This window comes from Bacillus rossius, chromosome 5 (assembly GCF_032445375.1).
Source record: "Bacillus rossius redtenbacheri isolate Brsri chromosome 5, Brsri_v3, whole genome shotgun sequence".
Taxonomy (NCBI): Eukaryota; Metazoa; Arthropoda; class Insecta; order Phasmatodea; family Bacillidae; genus Bacillus; species Bacillus rossius.
Genome location: NC_086333.1, coordinates 52,808,399 through 52,832,091, shown reverse-complemented (window position 1 = coordinate 52,832,091; position 23,693 = coordinate 52,808,399). Strand labels below are relative to the sequence as shown.

The 23,693-nt window shown below is 34.1% G+C and overlaps 2 protein-coding genes across 2 annotated transcripts in view; one reads left to right on the top strand and one right to left on the bottom strand.

Annotated features, from left to right (window-relative positions):
• LOC134532265 (uncharacterized) overlaps positions 1–23,693 on the bottom strand; it is a 464,162-nt gene that overhangs the window by 170,949 nt on the left and 269,520 nt on the right. The window lies entirely within an intron of this gene.
• On the top strand, positions 14,604–17,798 carry LOC134531801 (tigger transposable element-derived protein 6-like). The gene is made up of 2 exons (XM_063367742.1): positions 14,604–14,811; positions 15,547–17,798. The coding sequence occupies exon 2, from the start codon at positions 15,822–15,824 to the stop codon at positions 17,358–17,360; it is 1,539 nt and encodes a 512-aa protein (XP_063223812.1). The 5' UTR covers positions 14,604–14,811; positions 15,547–15,821; the 3' UTR covers positions 17,361–17,798.

Genomic DNA, 23,693 nt, shown 5'->3' with positions numbered 1-23,693 from the left:
TAAAACTCAGCTTTATTATATAGCGAGTTAGCTTTATCAATGATATAAGTTAATAAACGACATCTTAACAAAGAACATACATGATCTATGAATCTTTTCTTTATATAGCCTACATGAGAAATATAACGGAAAGATGGCTTAAAATATAAAAAGAAATTGCATGCTTGAAAACATGGTTTTTTAACACTCATTCTAAAAACATTGGAATTTTGCAGGTAAGTAGAGGTAGAAATTTTGGATGTTACATTTTTAACCACTCCATATTTGACATTATATTTGATAATTGATATAATTTTAAGGCTGTTCTTTATGTATTAAAAAAAGGAAAAATAATTATAGCTTTTGGGGAGAATGTAGTTTAAACAGCTTTATTTTTTCTTTGGATAACAACCCTGCATATTCACAGGAAACATAAATGGAACAAACTCTTAGCACATACAGAGACAGAGTCTTGAGACATAACGAGGAACTTCTAGAATTATTGGAAAAATAGTTAATAATATTGAGGTTCAAATGAAAACCGGTATGGCTATTATTTGTGTCACGATAATGAACATATAAAATTTAGAAAAAAAAATCATGAAACATACAAATAGGTATTTATAAATAACTTTTTTAATTTAATATATCCAGGCTATGGGGAAATACTCGAATCCTACACTAGCATTTACATTGAAATTAGTAAAAAAACGAATTTTTTAAATAAGTCAAATAACTTAATTCCAATTAATTTTCGGTCTTGTAACAAAAAAAATATTCTATATTAGATAAAATTTAATAAGAATTTTATTTGAGCTTTACTCAAACTAAAATAAAAACGGATTTTTTTTATGTCAGGTAAATAGTTTGGTGAACCTCGATATTTTTTATTTGGATCAGCTACAGTTTCATGTAAGTTGTTAGTAAGTAACTTGTTTTTAAAATGGAGTAGTTTTAAATTGGAGACATTGGTTTTGCCTACCATAATGCCTGAGGGTTTGAGACAAATGAGCTTAAGTTTGTTGGCATGAGCGTTGACACGACCAAAGGGCCTGTATGTTTCTGAAGAAGTTACGCTTTTCTGGCTCGGAACGAGATTTAGAGGATCGTGATTAATAGCTTGAGGAGATCATGGCCTGTGACCAAATGATAAATCAAATACTTACCTCTTGTAAAAAATAATAGACCCTACTGTTATCTTTAAAAATATTTATCATGGGCTGCAAAAGATCGATATTGCATTAGGAAAAAAAAAAAGAAATCCCGAAAATTGTACCGTGATCTATTGTTTTCACCCTAACGACACTAAGATTTATGTGTAATATTCCTAAGAAAAAACAAACAAAAAATCATTAATAAGTAATTTTTATTTTATTTTACTGACCTATCTATGTATTGAAGCTTAATTTATAAGTTCTGCTGGGCTTGGATCTGTGATTAATTTTAGCTTACTATTCTAAAACCATTCAGCTTATTGAGGGATGGCTACAATACTTTAAAACTCTTGACTTACTAAAAATTAGCAAATAAAGGTACCACGTGCGTTTGTCCTTAATATCAGTAACCTTGCAACCATGATGTGCTGAAATTGAACTATATATATGTATATGCGTGTGTGTGTGTGCGCGCGTATACCTATATACACATACCTATATTCAGCTTGTAACGGGCGTATGCCCGTTACGTCTTTTCCCAACTCGCCGAGCACGTCGCCTGCCGCAGAGTCAGTGAACGTGCTGCGCAACAGACCCAACCTCAGTGTGATTTAAAACCAGCTTTCGTGTCGTGGAAAGTTCTCGGTCTTTGCTACCACGACCGTTCGGAGCAGCGCACACGTCCACCAAGCGTGCTGCCTGGCGCTTGGAGGCGGAGCGACGTACAACGGCGCCAGAAGTCGGCCGAAGCCCAGTCCAGCGACTCAGGAGTGAAGCGTCGGGACGCTGGTCCGGCGCGACGAGGAAACTGGGCGGACGACGCCGATGACGGATGAAGGGAGACTGAGCCCCGAGGGGGAACGGGTTCGAGTCCTCCGCCCACGAGTCGTTACTCACCCAAGCGACAATCAGCGAGTGTGGTACCCGGAGATTGTAACGGGACGTACTGCTCTGAAGTTCACTTTGGAGATTTCTACTGCGTTTTATTTTATACTGAAATAAGTCGACGCCTTTAGTAATTACGCACGTGAAACAAATCGTACATCAACTATTAAGATTCATGTTATAACTGAGTGAGTCCAAACAAGTTTCAAGAAACAAATTGACATAATTTAATGGTATATAATTGTTTGAAAGTACGAAAAATAGGTACGCATCAAAACAGTTGTCCTGTCCACGCAATAAATAAATATATATGTGTGTGTGTATTTACAGTACTTTATATTTATAATTTTATAACTTTTTATTCAAATCAATAAATAAAATTATATTCTTAGTAACAATCATATATTTTCACCGGATAAGATAAATAATCAGTATTCTCTCTCTTCTAAAAATATTCTTCTAAGTGATTAGTTCCTACCACAGTGTTTCCCAGGTCCCAAATTTTTGTACGCCGGAAAATATAAACATCTTAAAAAATATTTAGGAAAATCTTACTACTTTTTATTTTGTGTCATTAATGTCCATAGAAGAATATTTACCCCTACTAATAACTTCCCAATATATAATATTCCAGTTATCAGCTATTTATATTTTATCGCAAAGAACTGTATATTTTTGTTGGTTTTAAGTAAGAAACAAATCATGGATGAGCCGGTAGAATCACTGGTATTTAGGAAAGCAATCTGAAATAAAAATAGTGGATGCAATAAAGAACATTTAAATCAATTTAACACCTACGATTCCAAAATTTTAATAAATAAATATATGCGTATGGGTCTATTTTTCCAACTCATTCTACAACTATCTCCCAAGAAGTGCACTTTTAATACAAATAAAATTATACTACACGTTTCGATTCGCAAAACTTATTTAATGGAACCAACATTATTTTTTTTAAAATATATTTGTCAACTCCATAGTACATATATTGTAGGTTATTTTATTTTTGAACATGGAAATATTTATTGGAATTTGAAATGTTTCCTGTAACCCGGAATCGAGATTCAGATTCAAGGAATCTAGGACGTTACCTATCACTAGAGACCTGCAAAATTCGCGGGTTCAATGACCTCCAGGATAGAATCTACTACACTCTACACACTCGGGCAAATGCCACCTGTTCATTGGCTGCTGACTTGTGAGTCGTCTCGACTGGGTGGCCTGTGATTCGACACTTTTAAGAGCGAGGGTCTCTAATTGGCCCTCATCACTCCAGATTAACAGTGAACCAGTGGTAGAAGCAACGAGCGCTAAGGTATAATTATTTGAATTGTAGCATATCACGAAATGAATGCGCGAATTTTGCAGGTCTCTACCTATCACTAATTTACGTAGTTATTTAATGTAGATGGGTTGCAAAATGTTTGTGCGTTCGATGCGATGAGTCGCTTCGCCTGGAACAGCATCGGCCTGCGAGGCGGTGGGGAGTGTTCGCTCGACCCGTCGAAACCGGGCGGTCATTCCATTTCAATGAGACGTGATGCGATGTTGGTGTCGGAAGGCATCGGGAGCTGAACACCGCCAACCGTCTACCCCCTCCCTTCCCCCACCAACCACCCTGCCTGACTGGTGCTCGCCCCGCATATACGTCAGAACTCGCCGGCTCGCGGCCGTGTTGTAATCCTAATTACGAATTTACCCCGGGTCGTCCGCCGACCTAATCTCCGTCAGCTATCGCCTGCATGGCGGCGTGTTTGCTGGGAACGGCTGCGGTGTAGTGGGGGGAAGGGGGTTGTTTGGGCAAAGGGAAGAGGAGGTTGCTTGGGTATGGGTGGAGGGGGTGGCGGGTGAGGATGGTCGTTGCAGCGACCCCGGTAATTCTAATTTACGACGCGCTGATCCACCACTCACGCCTCCACGGCTTCAGCCCCCCCCCCCTTCCCCGGGCCTTTAAACAACTATCAATCAGGTCCGAGAAGATGCGTGAAGATGTACGGTGAAAGTGTTACTGATCGGGGCAGAATCGATTTTTGAAATTCCATGCGTAAGTAACACATCGATTTTTTAAAATGAAAAATCGATTTCCTTCTCCTATACTCTTTCAACAACCTCCTAAGGCAAATATTATTGGTCTTTAGTAGTAAAATCAATGCGTTAATTTTTAATTCATATATTTGACTAAAAATAGGCAGTTAAAAAACAAAGAAATATTGAAAATTCGTGAAATATTAAACGTTATTAAAATTAAAATTACCTGCCAACAAATGTGGTTCGAAATTGACACATTTTGAAAAAAATTTAATTAATATGCCATGTATAGACTATCAAATTAAAAATAAACCATATAAAGATTCCTCAGATATCTCAAAATTCTCCCCTGAAGCTATTTTGTAACTGACTATTAAATTAATGCGATTTTGTTCCAGCGCTATCTAATCTTTAGCAGAACTTTTTATCCAGTTGTTTGGTGGAACGATGCGAAGTAGCTCATGTAATGCCCATGTTGGAGTCGCGATTGAGCGGCGCGCACCATGTGATGGGCATGAATGAACTAACATCCTTGCCAATCACGTTCGTCACATCTGTGACGTCAGTGCTACAAAATTCGCGGGAAGGAAAACTCACTATCTATAAATTTTATATATACATACACACACATATATATATCTGTGACGTCAGTGCTACAAAATTCGCGGGAAGGAACTCACTATCTATAAATTTTATATAGACACACACACACACACACACACACACACACACACACACATATATATATATATATATATATGTATATATACACACACCAGCTGCAGTACCCGGCGTTGCCCAGGGTTGAACACAGGCTGATATGTATTGTCCGCGAGTTAAAGCAAGACGGATAGCGCTATTATGACAGTGTGGTGGACACAGGGAAACTACACACAATTGTTGTTTGTATGTCTGTGACCTGTGATTTTCTGTTTACCCATGGAGATCGGTTGAAGGGTTCAGAAGTCGATGCGCTGCAGCGCCATCTAGTTGCGTGTTATAGCAAAATTGGATATCGCGAAAATATTTTCCGTGTTAATCAATTATTTAAGTATATACAACCAACATCCTATTATATATATAATTATATACACACATTAAATGTTTAAATTCTTCACAGTTACTGCATTTCGCCTCTGAAACAGCCTTCGACCATATTGCTAGAAGCCCACGGTCTAAAAAATATTTAAAAAAATAATAATTCATTGGCTTTCTAAGCTTACAGACACGTAACCAATGAATGTGTGTGTGAGTGTATGAGAAAATTACAGCATCACAATAAAAATTTAAATTATAATTTTATATATTTTTTAAATTTAAAATAACATTTGTTATGTTTTAAGTTGGTATTTTGTTCTAATTTTTTTTAAATAAAAAGTATTTTATGGTGCTTGTTGATGCTAAGCTTGGATGTTAAATTGGGAGATGATTCATCAGTGTTGATGTCATTTTTTAAGTATGTAATTTTATGTTTGAACCTAAATATAACTTATTATACGTTGTTTATGTCTCATGATTCAGTGTAAGAGAAGACGTACATGCCTTTAGCTGCGCCAAACACGAGTAGACTAAAATAAAATACACAGGGTTGAGTCTGAATTCGACCGGCGAAGTTCAGCTGCATTTTCATTACGACCAAATAAGTTCAAAACATGCATAAAACGTAAGGTCTAAAGTGCTTCCCAAGTCTGGTACACGTATTTGAAGTTAGAGCTGAACAAAAATGTTCTTACTCATAAATTATTTCAGATAGAACACTAAGCTTTTGACTAGTGTGTTTGACTGGACGAAGTTCTACAACCACAGCGAATTGTTTTGTTGTAAATAAGTTATTTCATTATTTTTCACTGATTTTATGGCGTGTTACTAACACCAAATATTTCGATTAAACGATTTTGCTGCAGAGAAACGAATCCGCAGTGATATTAGAACTTTAAACAATTAAACATAATTCTGATACACAGTGTTCTATCTACAACATTTTTATTTCCATTACTTACATAAAATTGTTCAGCCCCAAATGCAAAGACGTATATACCAGCCTTGGGAATCACTTTACACAATAAGTCATAAATGTTTTCAACTCGTTTTTATCGTGATGAACCTGCAGCAGAAGCTTGAAGGTCAAATTCAGATTAATCCCGTGTATAATGGACGTTAAATATATATTTCGAAACATATTATTCATTTATTCTTAAATGTTTTATTTAATAAATTTATAATGATATTTTAGAAATATATCAAAAATTCAATATATTCCTTTCAACATATCGTTTTAACAAAAAACTTGTAAAATTTAATGGCTGTCAAATATTTGGTGAGTATGAAATGACATGGAATATTTTGTATACCGTTTTTTATTGTTTGTCACGCGGGTAAAAATTTAATGCTCACAATAAAGTAATATTTTTCTTTTGCGTAGCGATATTTTGAGTTGCGCGTGTCCCGCTATTGTGATTCTAGCGTAATTTGAACAATTTGCAAACCAGTAGTTGTAACGTTCTTTGAATGATTCTTCCAAATGGGAACATTGATTTATAATTACTTTACGGCCATAGGTATGCCGATTGCAAGAACCGAACATTAATCACATTAGCGTGAGGTCATTTAAATGAATACTCGGACGAGGGCAATAATTGTGATATTTCTGAGTGCTAAAACTTTAAATTTTTTTAATGTATTTTATATCCTTTGGAAAGTGATTCAAATGGCATGTCGGTATCCGACCATAAAATTTTCAATACATTTTCCGTGAATCCATTGGAAGGCAGGATATATTTTAAAGGGAAAACTTATGAGATTGATATTGCCTCGAATAATCGACTTTTTATTGTATGTATTCTAGAATAACTGAGTGACGCACTTTATATGTATACAGTTAAAATTTTTCACCTTAAATTTACGAAGAACGCTGGTTGAAAAAAAAAAATATCTAGGGGTCCGCCATCTTGTTGTCGTCTGTTGGAGGACGCCATATCATTTTCGTCAGCTGGATGGCGCTTTCGCCATATTATTTGATTTTTTTCCCTGAGAAAGTGAAGTAGTATTCATTACCGTGGCGTCCGCAAACCTGTAAAGTTTAACTTAGAAATTGGGAAAAATTCCAATAATCATTTAATAATCACTTGTCAAAATAATGAATGATTCGATCGATATCCGTCCTTGGTTCGATCCTTACTTGATGCAATAAAAGATGATTTAATTAAAATTACCAAAAACAAGACAGGTTCGAGAAAACGAACAAAAAAAAAAAAACAGCCAAATCGATTAGGTAAGCAAAAATTTACAGTTAGCAACGTTGTATAGTTTATGTAGTTTTTTTTCCGGTGTTTTTTGGTCAAAAATTAAAGAATTTTAATTTTACGATGAAGGGACCTCTGATATGGAATATTGCCTCTCTCGATGGAATATTGGCCCCTCGCGATGGAAAATTGGCTCCTTTAGATGAAAATATTTCCCCTCTGGCTTTTTTTCGGGGAAAAAATGTAAAATTTTCTATCATTTTGAAAGAAAATTTGAAGTTCAAGGTCATCCAAGATGGCCGCCATGACGTCAGAGGTAGTTCAGGACCACACATCACCCCCCGGCTCCATCGCCAGATGGAACCAACATATACTACGAGTATGCGATTGCTTGAAAATACAGCCTAAAATACAAAGATGCCACATTGTGTCTAGCTTTGAAGTGAATGCAATCATTTTTTTTAATTCTTTTTAAAAATGAAATATGGTAGCCTAAACAATGGGTAGTTACAAAATAATTTTTTGAGAAATAATTTTGCTAATATTTTTACATAATTAATCAAATAAATCTTTTAAACCAAATAAATAAATAAATAATAAACAGAAGTAAATACAGCAAATGAGTTTTTTTTTGTTTTTTTTGTTTTGTTTTGTTAAACCATGGATAATTTTTGTAACATGAAAAATAAACCATTTAAAATATGACGCACTATTAACCAATAGTTTGAAACGTTTGTTCTTCACAAACAGGAAAAGAAGTAATAAACTCATAGTATGCGAGAATAGCCAATTTCAATTTTACGTTAGTAAAACATTAGTTGTATACAGTTATTTCGTGAAGCGACGTAGTCGGCTCACTAGATGACCAATACAATTACTTGTCAAAGGTTATCTTTAAACTGTTTTCAATACTATTCGGCTGTATTCAATAAATTGAAACGCCAGTGCAGTGCAGATTTTATTTGATTCTTAGTTTTTCTTTTGAGCTAAAATAAATATTATATTTATTTAATATTAATTTAATTAAAAATAATAGGCTTCGTCTACATAAAAAAATTGTGCGCGTTTAATCCACGCTTGACAGAAGTGAAACTTCTTTTTTTTAGGTATAAATAGAAAAAAAAATACTTTTATTTTCAATTAAACTATACACATAAAATTAATCATAATATAAACTAATTTGCACAAATCCATAACTCTTTTTCACGCGAAAAAAAAATAAATTATAGTTTCTTTAAATAAAATCGTTAGCCGTTAAGAAAAATGAGAAGTAGACAAACACAAGCAGCGTTACGAGAATTCCGTAGCATCACTACTGCGTCATTTCTACCTACCCCCTGACGTCTCTCCATCCGGCCGTTATAACTAGCATAGAGCATACTATACGTATCTGTCCCTCCCCTCCCAGTCGTCTTCCCATTCGATCGCTAGTGCGTGACGTCACCGTTGACACACTCCCCTCCCCGACCCCTTACCCAACTATTCCCCTCATGCGATCGGAATTTTTGTAACGTTCAAAAAGCGTAGCCCCCTCTAGCAAATATGTTCCACTTGAAGACTAAATTAAAATTTTTCCATGTATTTTGTCTACATTGTCAACCAGATACGCTATCAACTGTGCTACTGCACGCACACAGTTTATGCTAGCGATGTTGCGAAAGAATAAGTTGTGTATTACATCCGATTTTTTTGCCTTTAAAGGGACGGTATTTTTATTACATTCTATCGATGGCTTGCAATAAAATAAAAATTGATTAAAAATCTCATGCGTTTGTTACAGGGGCCTATATGTACAAGAGCTCTCGCATGCCTTGTTACACGAGTTGAAAAGCAGCACGGATACTGTACCTTGTGAAAAAGTAACTGACGAACCCACGAAAAAAAAAAAAAAAAAAAAAAAAAAAAAAAAAAAAAAAAACTAAGAAGCTTTCAGAAAATAATATAATAATAAAATGAGCTGAAAATACTGTTCCGTATGCTGCAGGACTTTAGACCCGATCTACAGTATCACGTAAACGGGAACGGATCACGTAAACGGAGACGGATCTCCCGGAACATTCCTCTATCGCGTTTGATGTTCCCACAACGCACGGCAATAAAAAAATGACAATCAATTTTATTGCATTTCATGGTTCGAAATATTAATTTAATTTAATATTATTTATAATATGCATTAAAGTCATAGCATGGGTAGAATGGAAATAAATAACAAAATAGAGAACCTATTAATAGAAGACTAGATATTATTGTATTTAAAATTTTTTTAACGAATTTTAAAGATAAAAAAATTATGACTACCACCGCAGTCAAGTACTCAGCTTCTATTGGTCGCACGGAGTAACATTAACGGAAGAGCTCAGCATTGCCGAGTTAATCCGTACGGGTCCGTCTCCGTCTGTACTTAGTAGAAATTCAGTTCCGTGATATCCGACCCCGTTTACGTGATCCGTATCCGTTTACGTGTCATTGAAAAACGGCCCTTACAACGGGGTTCAGTACAGATCATTATATCGTTACTCCATCAAGTGCGAAATGTGACGTTCAAGTAGTGCTTCTTATACCTTTACATAAGTCACGAAGAAGGTATTTGTTTCTACATTTTGAATCATTACGCGAATGAGTAAGGCTTCTGATAAGAACTACTTCACGTACTTGCCTGTCCTTGATTATGAATTAGTAGCAAATGCGCGACAGCAGCTGTCTTACTGTGTTGTTAACTCAAATGTGCAGAGTAACTTCTTTAATCCGGCAGTTTTGTTACTACGGTAATTTCGGACTATCGAAAGTCAGCATATGTTTTAACGGAAATACTAAAATATATATATATATATACAGTACAATGGTATTTAAAACAAAATTGCAATGAGCTGTTCTACAGAAAGAAAAAAAATAATATAAGCTTTGGACTTCTTACAAAAATAAACATTTTCCAAAACAAAACCCATCGAATGCAATACTTAACCTTCAATAAAACAGGGAACACTGTGTTGAAATAAAAAAAAACATTCCGCAGAAAAAAATAGGTTTGTCTTAACGAGATTTATTTGGAAACCAGTAGCCAAAAATAGTTTGTAATGCTAAAGTAAATATATTGTAAATTTGTACAACACATGCCTATGGTTACTTTTGCATAAATCAAATACGTTTTTTGAGATAATACTGCGTATTTCTTACGGAAATAGGCGCAAAATTTTATATTTTAGTTTATTCTTCTTACACACATTGTTTTAAAAAACCGAGGAGAAGATATTCATGTATTCAACAATTGAAATTAATTATTTTTTACACGTTTATTAATTTACGCAGTTAAATGTACTGGAAAGCTCCTCAGAAACTGTTAACAAATAACTTAAACTATTATAGCTATTGGCATGACACATAGCAAAAATGCCAGGGTAAGTATCTGAACCCAGTGTTACTGCGAATACTATTTTGCAGTAAAGCAGATGTTTTTTTATGTAAATGTACAAACTTACAAATATCTGTAATTTTACTGTTTAACGATAAATTCTTAGCAGATTAAAAATTCTGGCAGCAAAGTAGTGTGAAATGGCGGGCAGCATAAACAGCCGGAACCCAACTGGAAAAAAAATAATTTAAACATGAGTGTCTCGATCGTTGCCGGATTGCAGAATGTGCCGAACCATAATATGCAGACCTAAAGACCATTTATTGTGTATTATTTCTGCGGAACGGACAAGTGGATACCTGAGCGTGGAGTTGCGCGAAATGAGAGCGTAGGTATTCATTAAGCCAGCGTTTGAGATTTTTGTTTTCTTGCTGATTTCACAAGATATATTTTCCAAAACATTTGAATAATTAATTGGTTTTTTTAAATTCTTATAGGCATTTTCTCAGCCATAGTGAAATATATTCTTTATAAAAAAAGTACAATTAAATGTTAAGCTGTGCTGAGTGTTTCCGTAACTCAACATCAAGCAGAGAACCGTTGTGTAAAAAAAAATTCTAAAAGGATCGTAATTTGAGTTTAATTATTTTTTTTTTTCAAAGTTTTTACATCAGCACCCTGCACCAAATTATTAGAAACTGTGACTAACAATTTTTGTTTCGCGATCATAATTAAAATCTAACGTGCTACCCATATTTTAGGAGGGAAAATTATTTGAAAGAGATGCTGGCAAAAAAATATTTATCGGGTAAATTTAAGTACTACTGTAAAAAAATACTTTGTTAACTCAGAAATTTATTTGAAAATATGGCTAATTGAAGCAAATAACTTAAGTTAGCGAAGTAGGCAAAATTAATAATTTAAAAATTATTGCCGCATAAGTCACGCATAGAAATATTTCCCTCAAAAGTACAGCATGAATGATTTTTTTTAAAATTATTATCAATTATCGGAGTTCTTCATGATTGAGGAGCAAAATTTTAAGTTACATTATCTAATAATTTGGTGCTGAGTATTGAAATAAAACTTATAAAAATATGCCTTTAACTCGAAAACTGCGTCATATTTTAATTTATTTTTTATTCATTACAGTATTTAATTGGCCTATAAACTAATCTTAGTTTAATGTAGAGTGATGAGATACTCAGTATAATTTTAGGAACATAAAACATTCTTGAAACAAACAATATGTCAGAGTTTATTATGTTATTTAGCCTACTCAGTCGGAAGAGAGTGAGCTCTTTCCGTAGAGCTGTCGTGTTTCAAAATAAAGAATTTTTTTTTCAAAATTTTTAAACTTTTATTGTGTTATGCATTCAAATACAAAAAAAAATGAAGTATTAATGAAATACGACGCTCTAACTCTGCACTAGCATTATAATATTGTCATCTTTTTCTATACTTTAATGTTTTGTGTTCTCAACGATAACTGTGGGACAGTAACACAGAAAGCAGTATACAACCTTTTATTTAAAAAAAATCGTACATAAACCTATTTTGGTGTATATATTATATTTTACACCTCTAACTTAGTTTTTTTATTAAAAAAAATGGAAAATTTCTTCACATAAAAACGAGATAATATATTAAGCCAGGAGTTTAAACGCGCTCACGTAATGAATGTTTATTTTAATTTTTTTTTACTTTCCTCTAGGGGCTGTTTGATACGCCTTTACCTCGAGGGGTTGTCGCCGTAATGAATCCGACCCCGGGGGTGCAGGTCCGAGCGGTCGTCTCGCTTTGATTTGTCTCTGCGGGCGGCGCACGGGAAGAAAAAACCTCAAGGGGGGGGGGTAGGTGGTAGGGGGTTTGTCTCCGGTATCTGGCCGACACCTCCCCCCCTCCACCATCTTCCACCCCTCACACCCTCCCCCTCCCCACCCGGGGTGACCCCTGACCCGGCGGTACCGACGCGGCGCCCCGGTGGCTCCTCCCACGTCCCGCCCACCCCCTCCGCCGCACCACCCCGACGGCCACGCCCCCTGCCGAGCCCCTGACGCCCCTCAGTGCTGGCCGCGTCGTGGCGCCGCGAGCACGTGGGCCGAGACACACGGGAGCGGCGGCGCGCGGAGCACGTGACTGCCTCCAGGGTGGCCGGCCGGGCGGGACTGCGCTACGCTCCGGGCCATGGGGGTGAGTACCTGTGTGGCCCCTCGTGCACCCGGCGGAGAGTTGAAGACACAGAGCGCTTGAGCGCTTTCAAGAACATGTACGCCTAACTATCATTCTACAAATACGCCATTTTTACACTTTCTAAAAAAAAAATACAGTTTAGTAACAAAATACGGAAACAGTGCCCTCAGAGTATTAGAAAACCTTTTCGAAAAACAGACACCTCTCTGATATATTGAGCAGTTTTCAAATCGCGTGTGTTTTTTTCCCCCTGAATCTCTGCTGACGGTATGTGTGTTCCGGGTAGTCTGGGTCTTAAATTCGCTCGCCGAACCAGAATAGTATACGTGGTAAGTGGCGGCTGGACGACAAGTGCGACGCTCGCTGGTGCTTCTCGCGCGGTTTCGCCTCTAAGCGCACAGCTCTGAGCTGCCGCGCGGTCTTATCGTATTGCATAGGACAACAGTAGCCTAACTATGACATTAAAGCGGTATAACCATTGCATTGGCTGGCGGAGAAATGAAGATAGAAGGTGTAACGCAAGTCCTTGAATTCTTTCAAAAATCTGCAGCGAGTTTTCCATGACCAAATATTATTCTGAAAAAAGCGTTTTATTTTGTTGCCATTTTCACTCTTATAAAAATATATTGATAAAAAAGTACAGAAAAATAACTAATCATCTGCCCTCAGTGTATGTACACAAAATTTTTCTTTTTATTTTCGTAAACAAACACCGCTCTGATATCTTGAGCAGTTTTCTAATGGCGTGTTTTTTCTTCTGAAACTCCAGCAGAGCACACCATTTATGTATGTATTCATTTAAGGTGCTCGTCGTTGAACCAGGGGGTGTGTTCGTGTAAGTGACGCTCGCTGGTGCTACTCGTGCGGTGTCGCCTGTAAGCGCACGGCGCAGTCTTCCCTTCGTCCTCAGAGCAACTATCGTGGCCACAACTTCTATAGCGCATAAACCAAGATTAAAGTTGTAGTGCACGTACCTGAAGTGATCTTAAGAATCTCCACTGAAATTTTGTCATATTAAAAGTATTCAGTAAAACGGCCTTTTACAACAGTTTTCCCCGGTTAAAAAAAAAAAAATTGTCTGAAAACGAAATATGTAAACATAAACTATCATTTCGAACGTAAAGTATTATTGAATTTTTTTCCACAAACGGACAACACTGGGATAACTTGAGCAATTAACGCCTCGTTTGTGTTCTGCAGAAGCTCTGTGTAACGCGCTAGTATATAAGCCCAGGTAGGCGAGGGCCTTAAGGGGCCCGCCTAGTCAGAAGTGTACATGTGTTAGCGAGGCAAGATGATAAGTTCCACGCTCGCTGGTGCTTCTAGCGCGGTATCGCCTATAAACGCAATGCTTTGAACTAGCGCGCAGTCTTATCGACGTGCACTGGGCAACTATGAAATTTCAGTGGTAAACGTAACATTTTATGGCGTAGAAATGAAGATAAAGGTGTAATGTAACACCCTTAAGTGCTTTCAAGAATCTGTACCGGTTGTTGTACGCCTAAAAATTAATTTTATAACTTACATTTTAGCCATTTTTACTCCTCTAAAATTACAGTTTAAAATCTTAATTTGAAATCAAAAGTACTTTTCAGCCGACAGTGAACTCTTAAATGCTTTTCGTAAGCATACCACACTCAGATATTTTGAGAATTTTGAAATCGCTTTGTTTCTCCTGAAGCTCTGCGCACCGTATGTGTGCCCGGGTAGGTGGACCTTAATGAGGTAGAATCCTAAATTATTTGCTTCAATATGTTATGTAAGGTCCCTGATGGTAATATGGCCATGTTGGTAATATGGCCATTTGGCTGCCATTGACGTAGTTCGTGCGGATACCGATAGAATGTGCTGGCATGTTCTTCGGAACACCATTGTCGAGAGCTCACAGATTTGCCGGGTCCGGGCAGCACGCACACCACCAGGGAGGCGCCATTTTCATGGGTTTTTGCTGCGAGCAGAGAACTCTTCTTATTTTACTCCGGTAAGTTTATATTTTGTTTTAATAGTGTACTACTAGATATTGTCAGAAATTTGATGTCTCAGTGCGTAGATTTCTATGCTTATTTAAATGTATTTTAAAAAGATTTATTACCTTCAACCATTTAAAAACTATAATCGACTTTTTGAAATGTCACCCAGGTTGTTGATATGGCCAACCATGTGGCCATATTAGCTGCAGTTGGCCATATTAGCAACCTTTTGTGAATGAAATGGTTTATACATACTGTATGTCCCCTCGTAGGTAAATTGTTATTAGTGTATGTGATTTTATTATTTATTACGAGTTTATTTATTACTGTAATTAATATATACCTTTACAGAGACAAGTAATAAAAATTACAGAAAAATGTGTACCTCACACAGGATACCTACCTAAAATGACAACTTAAAAAAAACTCCTCAGATGCCATCACTGGGTATATTTAAATTGTTTTTGTCTGGTGCATTTTTGCCGGAAAATATTTATTAAAGTGCACAATGGAAAATATATTTTTAAGAATAATATGTAAAAATGTAATGAAGTGAAAATATCATGAAACTTGTTTTGCAGGAAAATATTTATTGAAAGAGCACACTGGATATTATATTTTCAATAATTCTATATAAAAATTAATTAAATTACATAAAAAATATCACGATACATTAATTATAGCGCCAAAAATAATAACTTATAATTAAATTGTAACTAATGTTAATTATTTGTTTTTTGTTTCAGAAATGAATCCCTTCAATCCACAAAAGAAGCGGGGTAGTTGGACACAAGATGGACTCAGCAAGGCAGTAGATGCTGTAAGACTTGGCAACCTATCTGTTAATGCAGCAAGTAAAAGGTATGTCGTGCCTAGGCGAACCCTTCGCCGTTATCTTTCCAATAACCAAGATGTTAAATAAAAATTGGGTTGTAAGGCAACACTCAAAACTGAGGAAGAGAGGGAACTTAGCAGGAGAATAATTCGTCTAGCAGATGTTGGTTATCCACTCACATCAAAGATGCTCAAGTTAAATGTTTTTAAATACTGCCGTGAAAATGGGATAACTCACCGGTTCACTAAAGAAACTGCAGGTCGCTACTGGTTGAATGGCTTTTTGGCCAGAAATCCTGAAATTAGCAAACGAAAAGCTCAAAGGCTAAATCCTGCCCGAGCTCAAAAGCTTAACAAATTCATAGTTGGAGACCATTTTGAAAAATTGCAGAATGTCCTTGCTGAGAACAAGTTTTTAAACTTCCCTGAAAAAATATTCAACATGGATGAGAAGGGTTGTAGGTTACAACTGCACAAAGATCCAGAGGTTTTGGCGAAAAAGGGGTCAAAGCGCGTCCATATTGTTGCAAAGGAACGTGGCGAGAGTGTTACTGTTGTAGCCTGTGGAAATGCTACTGGAAATGTCATTCCCCCAATGATCCTATTCCCTGGATTAAGAAAAAATCCAGCTTGGGAAAAAAATTTACCTACAGGTTCAACAACAATAATGACTCGAAAAGGTAGCATGACAACCGAATCTTTTGTGTCCTTCCTGAATCACTTCTCTAGGTTCAAGCCAAGTGGGCCTTGTCTTCTGATTTTTGATGGGGCTAAGTCACATTTAGACTACAGCATATGTGAAGTTGCAGAACAGAATGAAATTATTTTGTACTGTCTTCCGTCAAACACGACTCATGAGTTACAGCCTTTAGACAAAGGTTGTTTCCAAAGTTTTGAGATTTTTTGGGATCAGCACACACTCCTTTATTTTAATATGCACAAAGAACAGCAAGACATTTCCAAATTGAACTTTGCTGATGTTTTTACACCAACATGGGAAAAGTTAATGACACAAGCAAACATGAAAAGTGGATTTAAGGCTACTGGCATTTTCCCCTTCAATCCGTTCGTGATTCCAGAAGAGGCCTTTGCACCCAGCATAGCTACTGAGCTTCCGCCACCTAACACAAAAATGGCAGACGAAACTGTAACCGCTTATGCGTTGCAGGAACAACATAATGCCAATGACGACCATTCATTGGCAGGTCCGTCTGGTCTACAGACAAATGTTAGCCAGCTTGGTTCTAGACACAGCACCAGTTCATCATCTGATTCAGATATCACAGGAGACTTGGCACAACCTTTAAGTTCTTCAGATTACTCTGATAGTTTGCATATTCCCGAAAGTACTGCAAATCTGTCCAGGCGTGGTTCCATTGGAGAAATGCTACCTACACCAAAGAAAAAACGGAAAACCACACGGGTTATGAAACCTGCTATAAACAACAGGGGTGTTGTACTGAATAAATCTTTATTTGAAGATAACAAGGATGTAAAGTTAGATAGCAGCAAGAACAGTGGAAACAGCAAAAAATATAATACAAAGTCTGTTCGCCAGATGACTGCTTCAAAGAAGTCTGAGAGTTGGTACTGTGCAATTTGTTGCAATGATGAAGTGAAGGATATGAGACTGTGCGGAGTTTGTGAAATATATGTCCATGAAGAATGTGTTGGCCTCACCAAAGATCACAAAGAGTTTTTTATTTGCCCGAAATGTTTATTATAGTGTGAATATTTTGAAAGAGACCAATATGTTCCTTGTTAATTTAATATTTTATCTACAATCTGACTTTCATTATCAAAAAATAATAAAACTGTATTTTATATGTTTTAAAAAATATATTTGCTGTTTATTCTTATGTATGTATAAGTAAATATTATTTAATATTCATCAGAAATACAATTCATTTATGATTTGTGCTAATAAACCTTATTTTTAGCTTCCTATAAATCATTGGCCATATTAACATCACATGCTTTTAATATGGCCCAAATACATGTATTTATTATTTTTCAGTTATTTTATAATGACATGTATTAAAAAATGTTTTGTTAATGGTTTTTGACAAGAAAAACTGTAGATATTATGTCCATCAAACACTTATGGGGATTTCCCGAAAACTAGATAAAATAAAATTAAACAAAGCTTAACATGGCCATATTACCATCAGTGACCTTACCTATTTGTACATATAATTAAAAGTTTATAAATTTGCTTTTATACTAAACAAGTCCATAATTATGACTAAAGGTTTTTATACATTAAATGACTATTTTTTAATGTAAGTTTTGGTACGTACTAAAGGCATGAAATCGCTCGGAATTCAGTTTTGTATTAACAGTTCGTAGGTAGCCTTCGTCTTAAAATGATTCATTTTTAGTACATCATTCATAAATCAATGAAAAGTTAGGTTTGGGTAAAACATTGAAAAATGAGTCTTTTTTGCAGGATTTTGTAAAAAAAATTATCTACGGATTATATGGGTTAAAAAAAATCAAGGAAACGTAAAACTGTTAATCCACATCTGTCAACCACACAGTGTTATGCGTTCATTACATGCTAGGGATGTCATAGAAATGCTCCTTAAAATTCCTGAGATCCATTAATGTGAAAAACGTAAGTATTATAAGGAAAATAATTTGATGATACAACTTCTATAAGTGTCTGCGAGTGCGTCTACTTCCCCTGAGTGACACACTGCCCGCAGAGCTCGTGTCAGCTGCAACAAGCGACTTGTCTCAACACCGACAGTAATACAATCGGTTTGCCCTTCCTTCTGTCGCACGCTGATCAGCCAACAAATATTTTTGAGCTACTTTACTTGGTTGTTAGTGTTCGCAAATAAACAACATTGGATTATTTGAAAGTGACACCTGGATAATGAATATCATTGGTAGTCTATTTATTTTGGGATCTGTCACTTTGAAACAAATTTTAGTGCACGGAGTTAAAACGATTCCGTGTCGGTCACACATGTTTAGATTTAGTTTTGCCTTTAAAATAAGGTCTTTTTTATTTAGACAACAATAAGTAAAGTATTTATGTATCAATAGTTTGAATGCAATTTTTGAATGAAGACATTACAGTTAACTGTCATTTGAACAACTTTTAATGTCCGTTGCCTTTAGTTCAATCAAAAGAATTGTCATAAATTTACGGAGGTACTATGCCAAACCTTAAAATTTATAATTTTTTAATTTTGAGTATTTATTTTCCTTGAAAAACCACAACAATAAGTTCAGTTTCAAAGTTATAACCTAAAAGCATAATTTAAAATGCTATTTTTTTATTTCATACCTCAATATTTGCGCATGTTTAAACGTCTGATAGTTCCTAAAAAAAACTTTCACTTTTAATTGGGTTTCATAAGTTTTAATTCAAATTCTTTGCAGCGTAAGGATGAAAATACCTACTACGTAAATCAAATGGCAATAATACTTAATTGTAAATGTATATTTTACTATTAAATTAAGTTTTGAAAATTCTAACATGCATGAATTAATTTTAAAGTAAACTAATAAACTTTGATCATTCATAACAGTCGATTTAAAAAAAAAATATTATGAGGCAATCTCCGTTATCTTAGATTATTTTGGTTTTTTTTTAAACGAAGCCGTTGGTTTTGTATCAAATCAGATCAACTTTAGTCCTTAATGTTTTCATCAATAATTTTTTTAAATTATTTTACACCGCCGTAAATGTATTTGACGAAGTTCATTTCTGTACGTAAAATGTATTGCTACTAAATAACAACGTTTATTCTTTTACCCAAGATGCCCACTAAACCATTTAAAAATTATTTTTTGATAAAAAATTATAATACATTCATTTCAGTCTATGACGTCCATGTAGTTAAAACAAATCATTTTGCGCGCCCTTGAGAAAATTTTTATAAAGATTTACTATGTTTTCCTTCAAGCACTACAATAAAGTCCTTTGGCTAATAGTTTCCAAAGAATTTCTTTGTAAAACGTAGAAAAGTACTTAAACATGTAATTGTGACTTTGGCAAGGCTTTGAATCCTCACCTTTCAAAAAATAATATTCAGTGTAAAAAAATTTAATATTAAATGCAGTTTTTTTTAAACATACGGCATTGCAGTTTTGCACTGTTTGTCATGGAAAAATTCCGAAAGTAAAACGATAAAAATATGAACATAAAAATTCACAGAAAACAAGACGATGGTTCCGTTTGTCCGACATCAGCTGATTCAGTCTTGTTTTCTGTGAATTTTTGTAACTTCATGTTTTTACTTATTTCTGGATTTTAGGAATATGTTCATGACAAACAGGACAAAACTTCAATGGCTTTAAACCAAAATACCGCATTGCATGAATCATTTAAAGAATTTAATATTGCTTCGAGTAACGTTTACAATTTATTTATCTCCAGTCACGTTTCTACAAGTAAAATTATTTCCTACATTCATAAAGTATACACAAAACTGTAAGTTTTTTGTCTTGGTGTAATACTTGGGAGTGACAACTAATGTATGCATTAATTTAATTATTACGTCTAAATACATAGGAATGTCAATTAGTGGAAATTATCTATTTATAGTTTTATAAAATAATTTATTTGTGGAAAATTTGTTTTTCTGAACTAATTTAGTTGGTTTTAAGTTTATATTTACTTAAAATCAAACTAAAATAACTTTTCTAAATACACATTCAATACGGACGTTAGTGGGTTCCGCCACAAACCTCTGTGTGGAATGTATATTTAGAAAAGCTATTTTATTTTTATTTTAAAAGAAAACTCGTGAAAGAGATAATTATCGGTCACTAGACTTAGTCATTTGACAAAAATTACTGTCAAATGACTTTTGGTCTAGTGACTTTCAGTCTGGTGCCTTTTAGTCTGGTGCCTTTTGCATCGATCGAGTATCGAACCAAGGACTGGAGCGGATCGAATCAATATGTAAGTTAATGAGTGATTTTTTGATGAATTTTTCGTTCTAGTGCCTTTCGGCTAAATGACTTTCAGTCAAGTGCCATTCGGCCTAGTGATTTTCGGCCTACTGCCACGTCACCAGTTCCGTTGATAAATATTTCTTAGAAGATCATTGTCGGCCCTACTGATGTGATTGTTACTAACGGCCTCCGCAATACTCATGCATTACCCTCAACATGAAGCTGTACTTAGCCCTCCCAGTAGGTCTTCTTGCCACATGAACATAACCACTGTACGATATAACAAAAAAAAGGTTTTACTTTAATGACAAAAATTTCTTTGATTGCTTTAAAAATGCTTCAAAAATCAAATGTTATGTTTAATAATGTATATATGGCATGCGTTGAGAGTTAAAGTTTTATCCTGGTTGTGTTTTCACACCTGTTAGCACCCTATCATTTAGGCTATGAATACACACGCTCGAAATACATTAAAAATTTTCACTTTATTTTTAAGCATGAATTAGTTTAAGATTTTCATTGACTTGATTCTAAAATCGTTTCAGCATATGACCGTTTGATTTCTATAATTATAACTTCGAACCTACAAAATAAAATAAATGTTTATCCCTAGGTTGTTTTGTATTCGACCGTTGGTTTTATTGTTTATATCAAAACTAATTTTTGGATGTTTAAGTTTAATGATGTAAACATAATAACGGTGACATTAAAAATATGTATATAAGATGGTACTGTTAAATGAACTATAAGCTGCGAAGGTAATGAAATATGACGTAAAAAAATCTTCACATATTCGCTTATCTAAACACTACGTAGATACTATTGCAAATTTGTGACACAATGTTTTTATGTTTTGGACACTTTTTAAGCAGCACACTAAAATTTTTAATTTAAGTAAAATTATTTTGGTTGTAGAAATATTCCAGTTAATGCGTTAAATCAAACTCTACTATCACGATACCTTATGCGTAAGTAACTTTCTCGAAAATTAACTGAAAGTTTTGTTATCAGGTATATATATAGCTTATGGACGTAAAAAAAAGGGTTTAAACCTACATGCAATCTAAACAAGACGCGGGTTTTCGGTAAAACCAATTATATTTGCATAATAGGAATTTTTTTACACTGGAAAAATATTTTTTTCTTTTTGATCTAAATGTATAACTTAAAAGTTTCGGAAATGTAGGATATTAAGTAAATTACTTATATTTATAGTACAGGTAAATTGTAGACATTTATTAATTTTTTTATTCAATTTCTACATGTTAGCATTGAATACTCTTCATAAGCATGCCTTTAGAAATTTAGTTAAAATATAGGTGAATTATTGTAAATATTTTCAAAACATTTTAAAATACTTTAATCTAAATGAATAAACAAAAACATTTTATCGGAATAACCTTAAAATATTTTGAAATAGAATTATGAAAAGGTTCAAATCATTAGTATGAAAATAAGGATATTATGAAATTAATTAATGGAACAGAAAACTGTGGTTCTTGTTGAAAATTTTAAGAACTCAATATTTTTTATCGTTTGTAGGCTCTATAGTAAGAATTAAATAATTAAATTAAATTTATTCAAATAATCAATATATAAACAATAATATATTTCATGAATTAATTAAAAAATATATATGTTTCCATCAATCATATCTAAATTTAGTCATTAAAAAACAAATCTTAAAATTTAATTGTACGAAACCAGAACAATTCCTTAAATTATTATTAAATACTTTGCAATTATTTTATATAAATATAATGATGATTTACGAGGATTATATTCTTGGTATTTTATAATTGCTAAACAATATTCAATTTACTGTTTTAAAAATTACTCACAAATAAAAAATGTTATGGAATTTTTTTTGTATCTCCAAAGACAACATTATGATTGTGAGTTAAGTGGAACTATTATTAAATTCCATATTAATAAAGAAGAGCGAATGGGACAAATCCTTAATAAAGAGCTTAGCTTATCTTTATGAGAAGTATAATTATAAAAAAGTGTGTTGAATATAGTCCACCTAAAATAGTTTTCCAATGAGCATACATTAAAAATTACTAAAAAAAATCTCTCGAATATTTAACTTCAAAGATTTAAAAAAGTGTAAATAATTTTCACATTGTTAAGATACTCGTTAGGTTATATAAGTTGATTTTATAAGGCACCTAAAATTCAAGTAGTTTGGTTGCTTGTATTTTAAAACGCAAATATTTTTTCTGGTTATTTTTATTGTGTAATTAAAGTTTTAGTAAGTTACAAATGTTAATGTAATTTTATTCTATTTATAATATATTGAAAAATTTAGTCTTGAATTACACTGAAATAATTTATTCATGCAAAAATACAATTAACTGTGAATAATCAGAAAATAATTAGAATTCTCTATAAAAATATTCGGACAGAATCAATTTGAATAATTCTTCGTCTCTGTTATTTTAATACCTTTTTTTTTGTAATAAACAGCGGAATTTTCATTCAGAGCCATAAGTAATGTGTTAGTGTCTAGGAATGAATTATTATTTTTTTTTTCCAAATATACAAAATTCAAATTTATATCCTGTAAATCCTTAAATGTGAAAATTTATGTTTGAACAGCAGAAAACTTAATAGGTACACTTAATAGGTACACGCAGACACACAGTCAAGAAGGTGATCTTGTAAGACATTTATCGTTTATCTTGAATAAAATACACACTTCCTTTTCATTCCATTTCGGAGCGAATGTGTAAAATGGTACAACATGTACTTCTTTCTTTTTTATATAGATAACTAGCGATCCGCCCCGGCTTCACATGGGTGCAATGCAATACACCCGTAATACCTCAACTATATATTTTACTTACTATTCGTTCGACTAAAAACAATAGATAATCAACAAATGTCAACAACAAAAGATACCTATTCTATTCAGTTATTTTATGAAATTAAAAGCCTTACCTTAAACTACGATTTTCGATAATTAAGTAAAATATATTTTAATTTATATTCCTTTGATAATCAACAATTATCAACAACATGATCTATCTCATAGGGTTCAGCCAGCGTTTACAATGTAAGCGCAAAAAAAGTGTTTATTTACATCACATTAGAAACTGCTAAAATTATCAGTGTTTCTCTACTATATTATGCATGTATTATA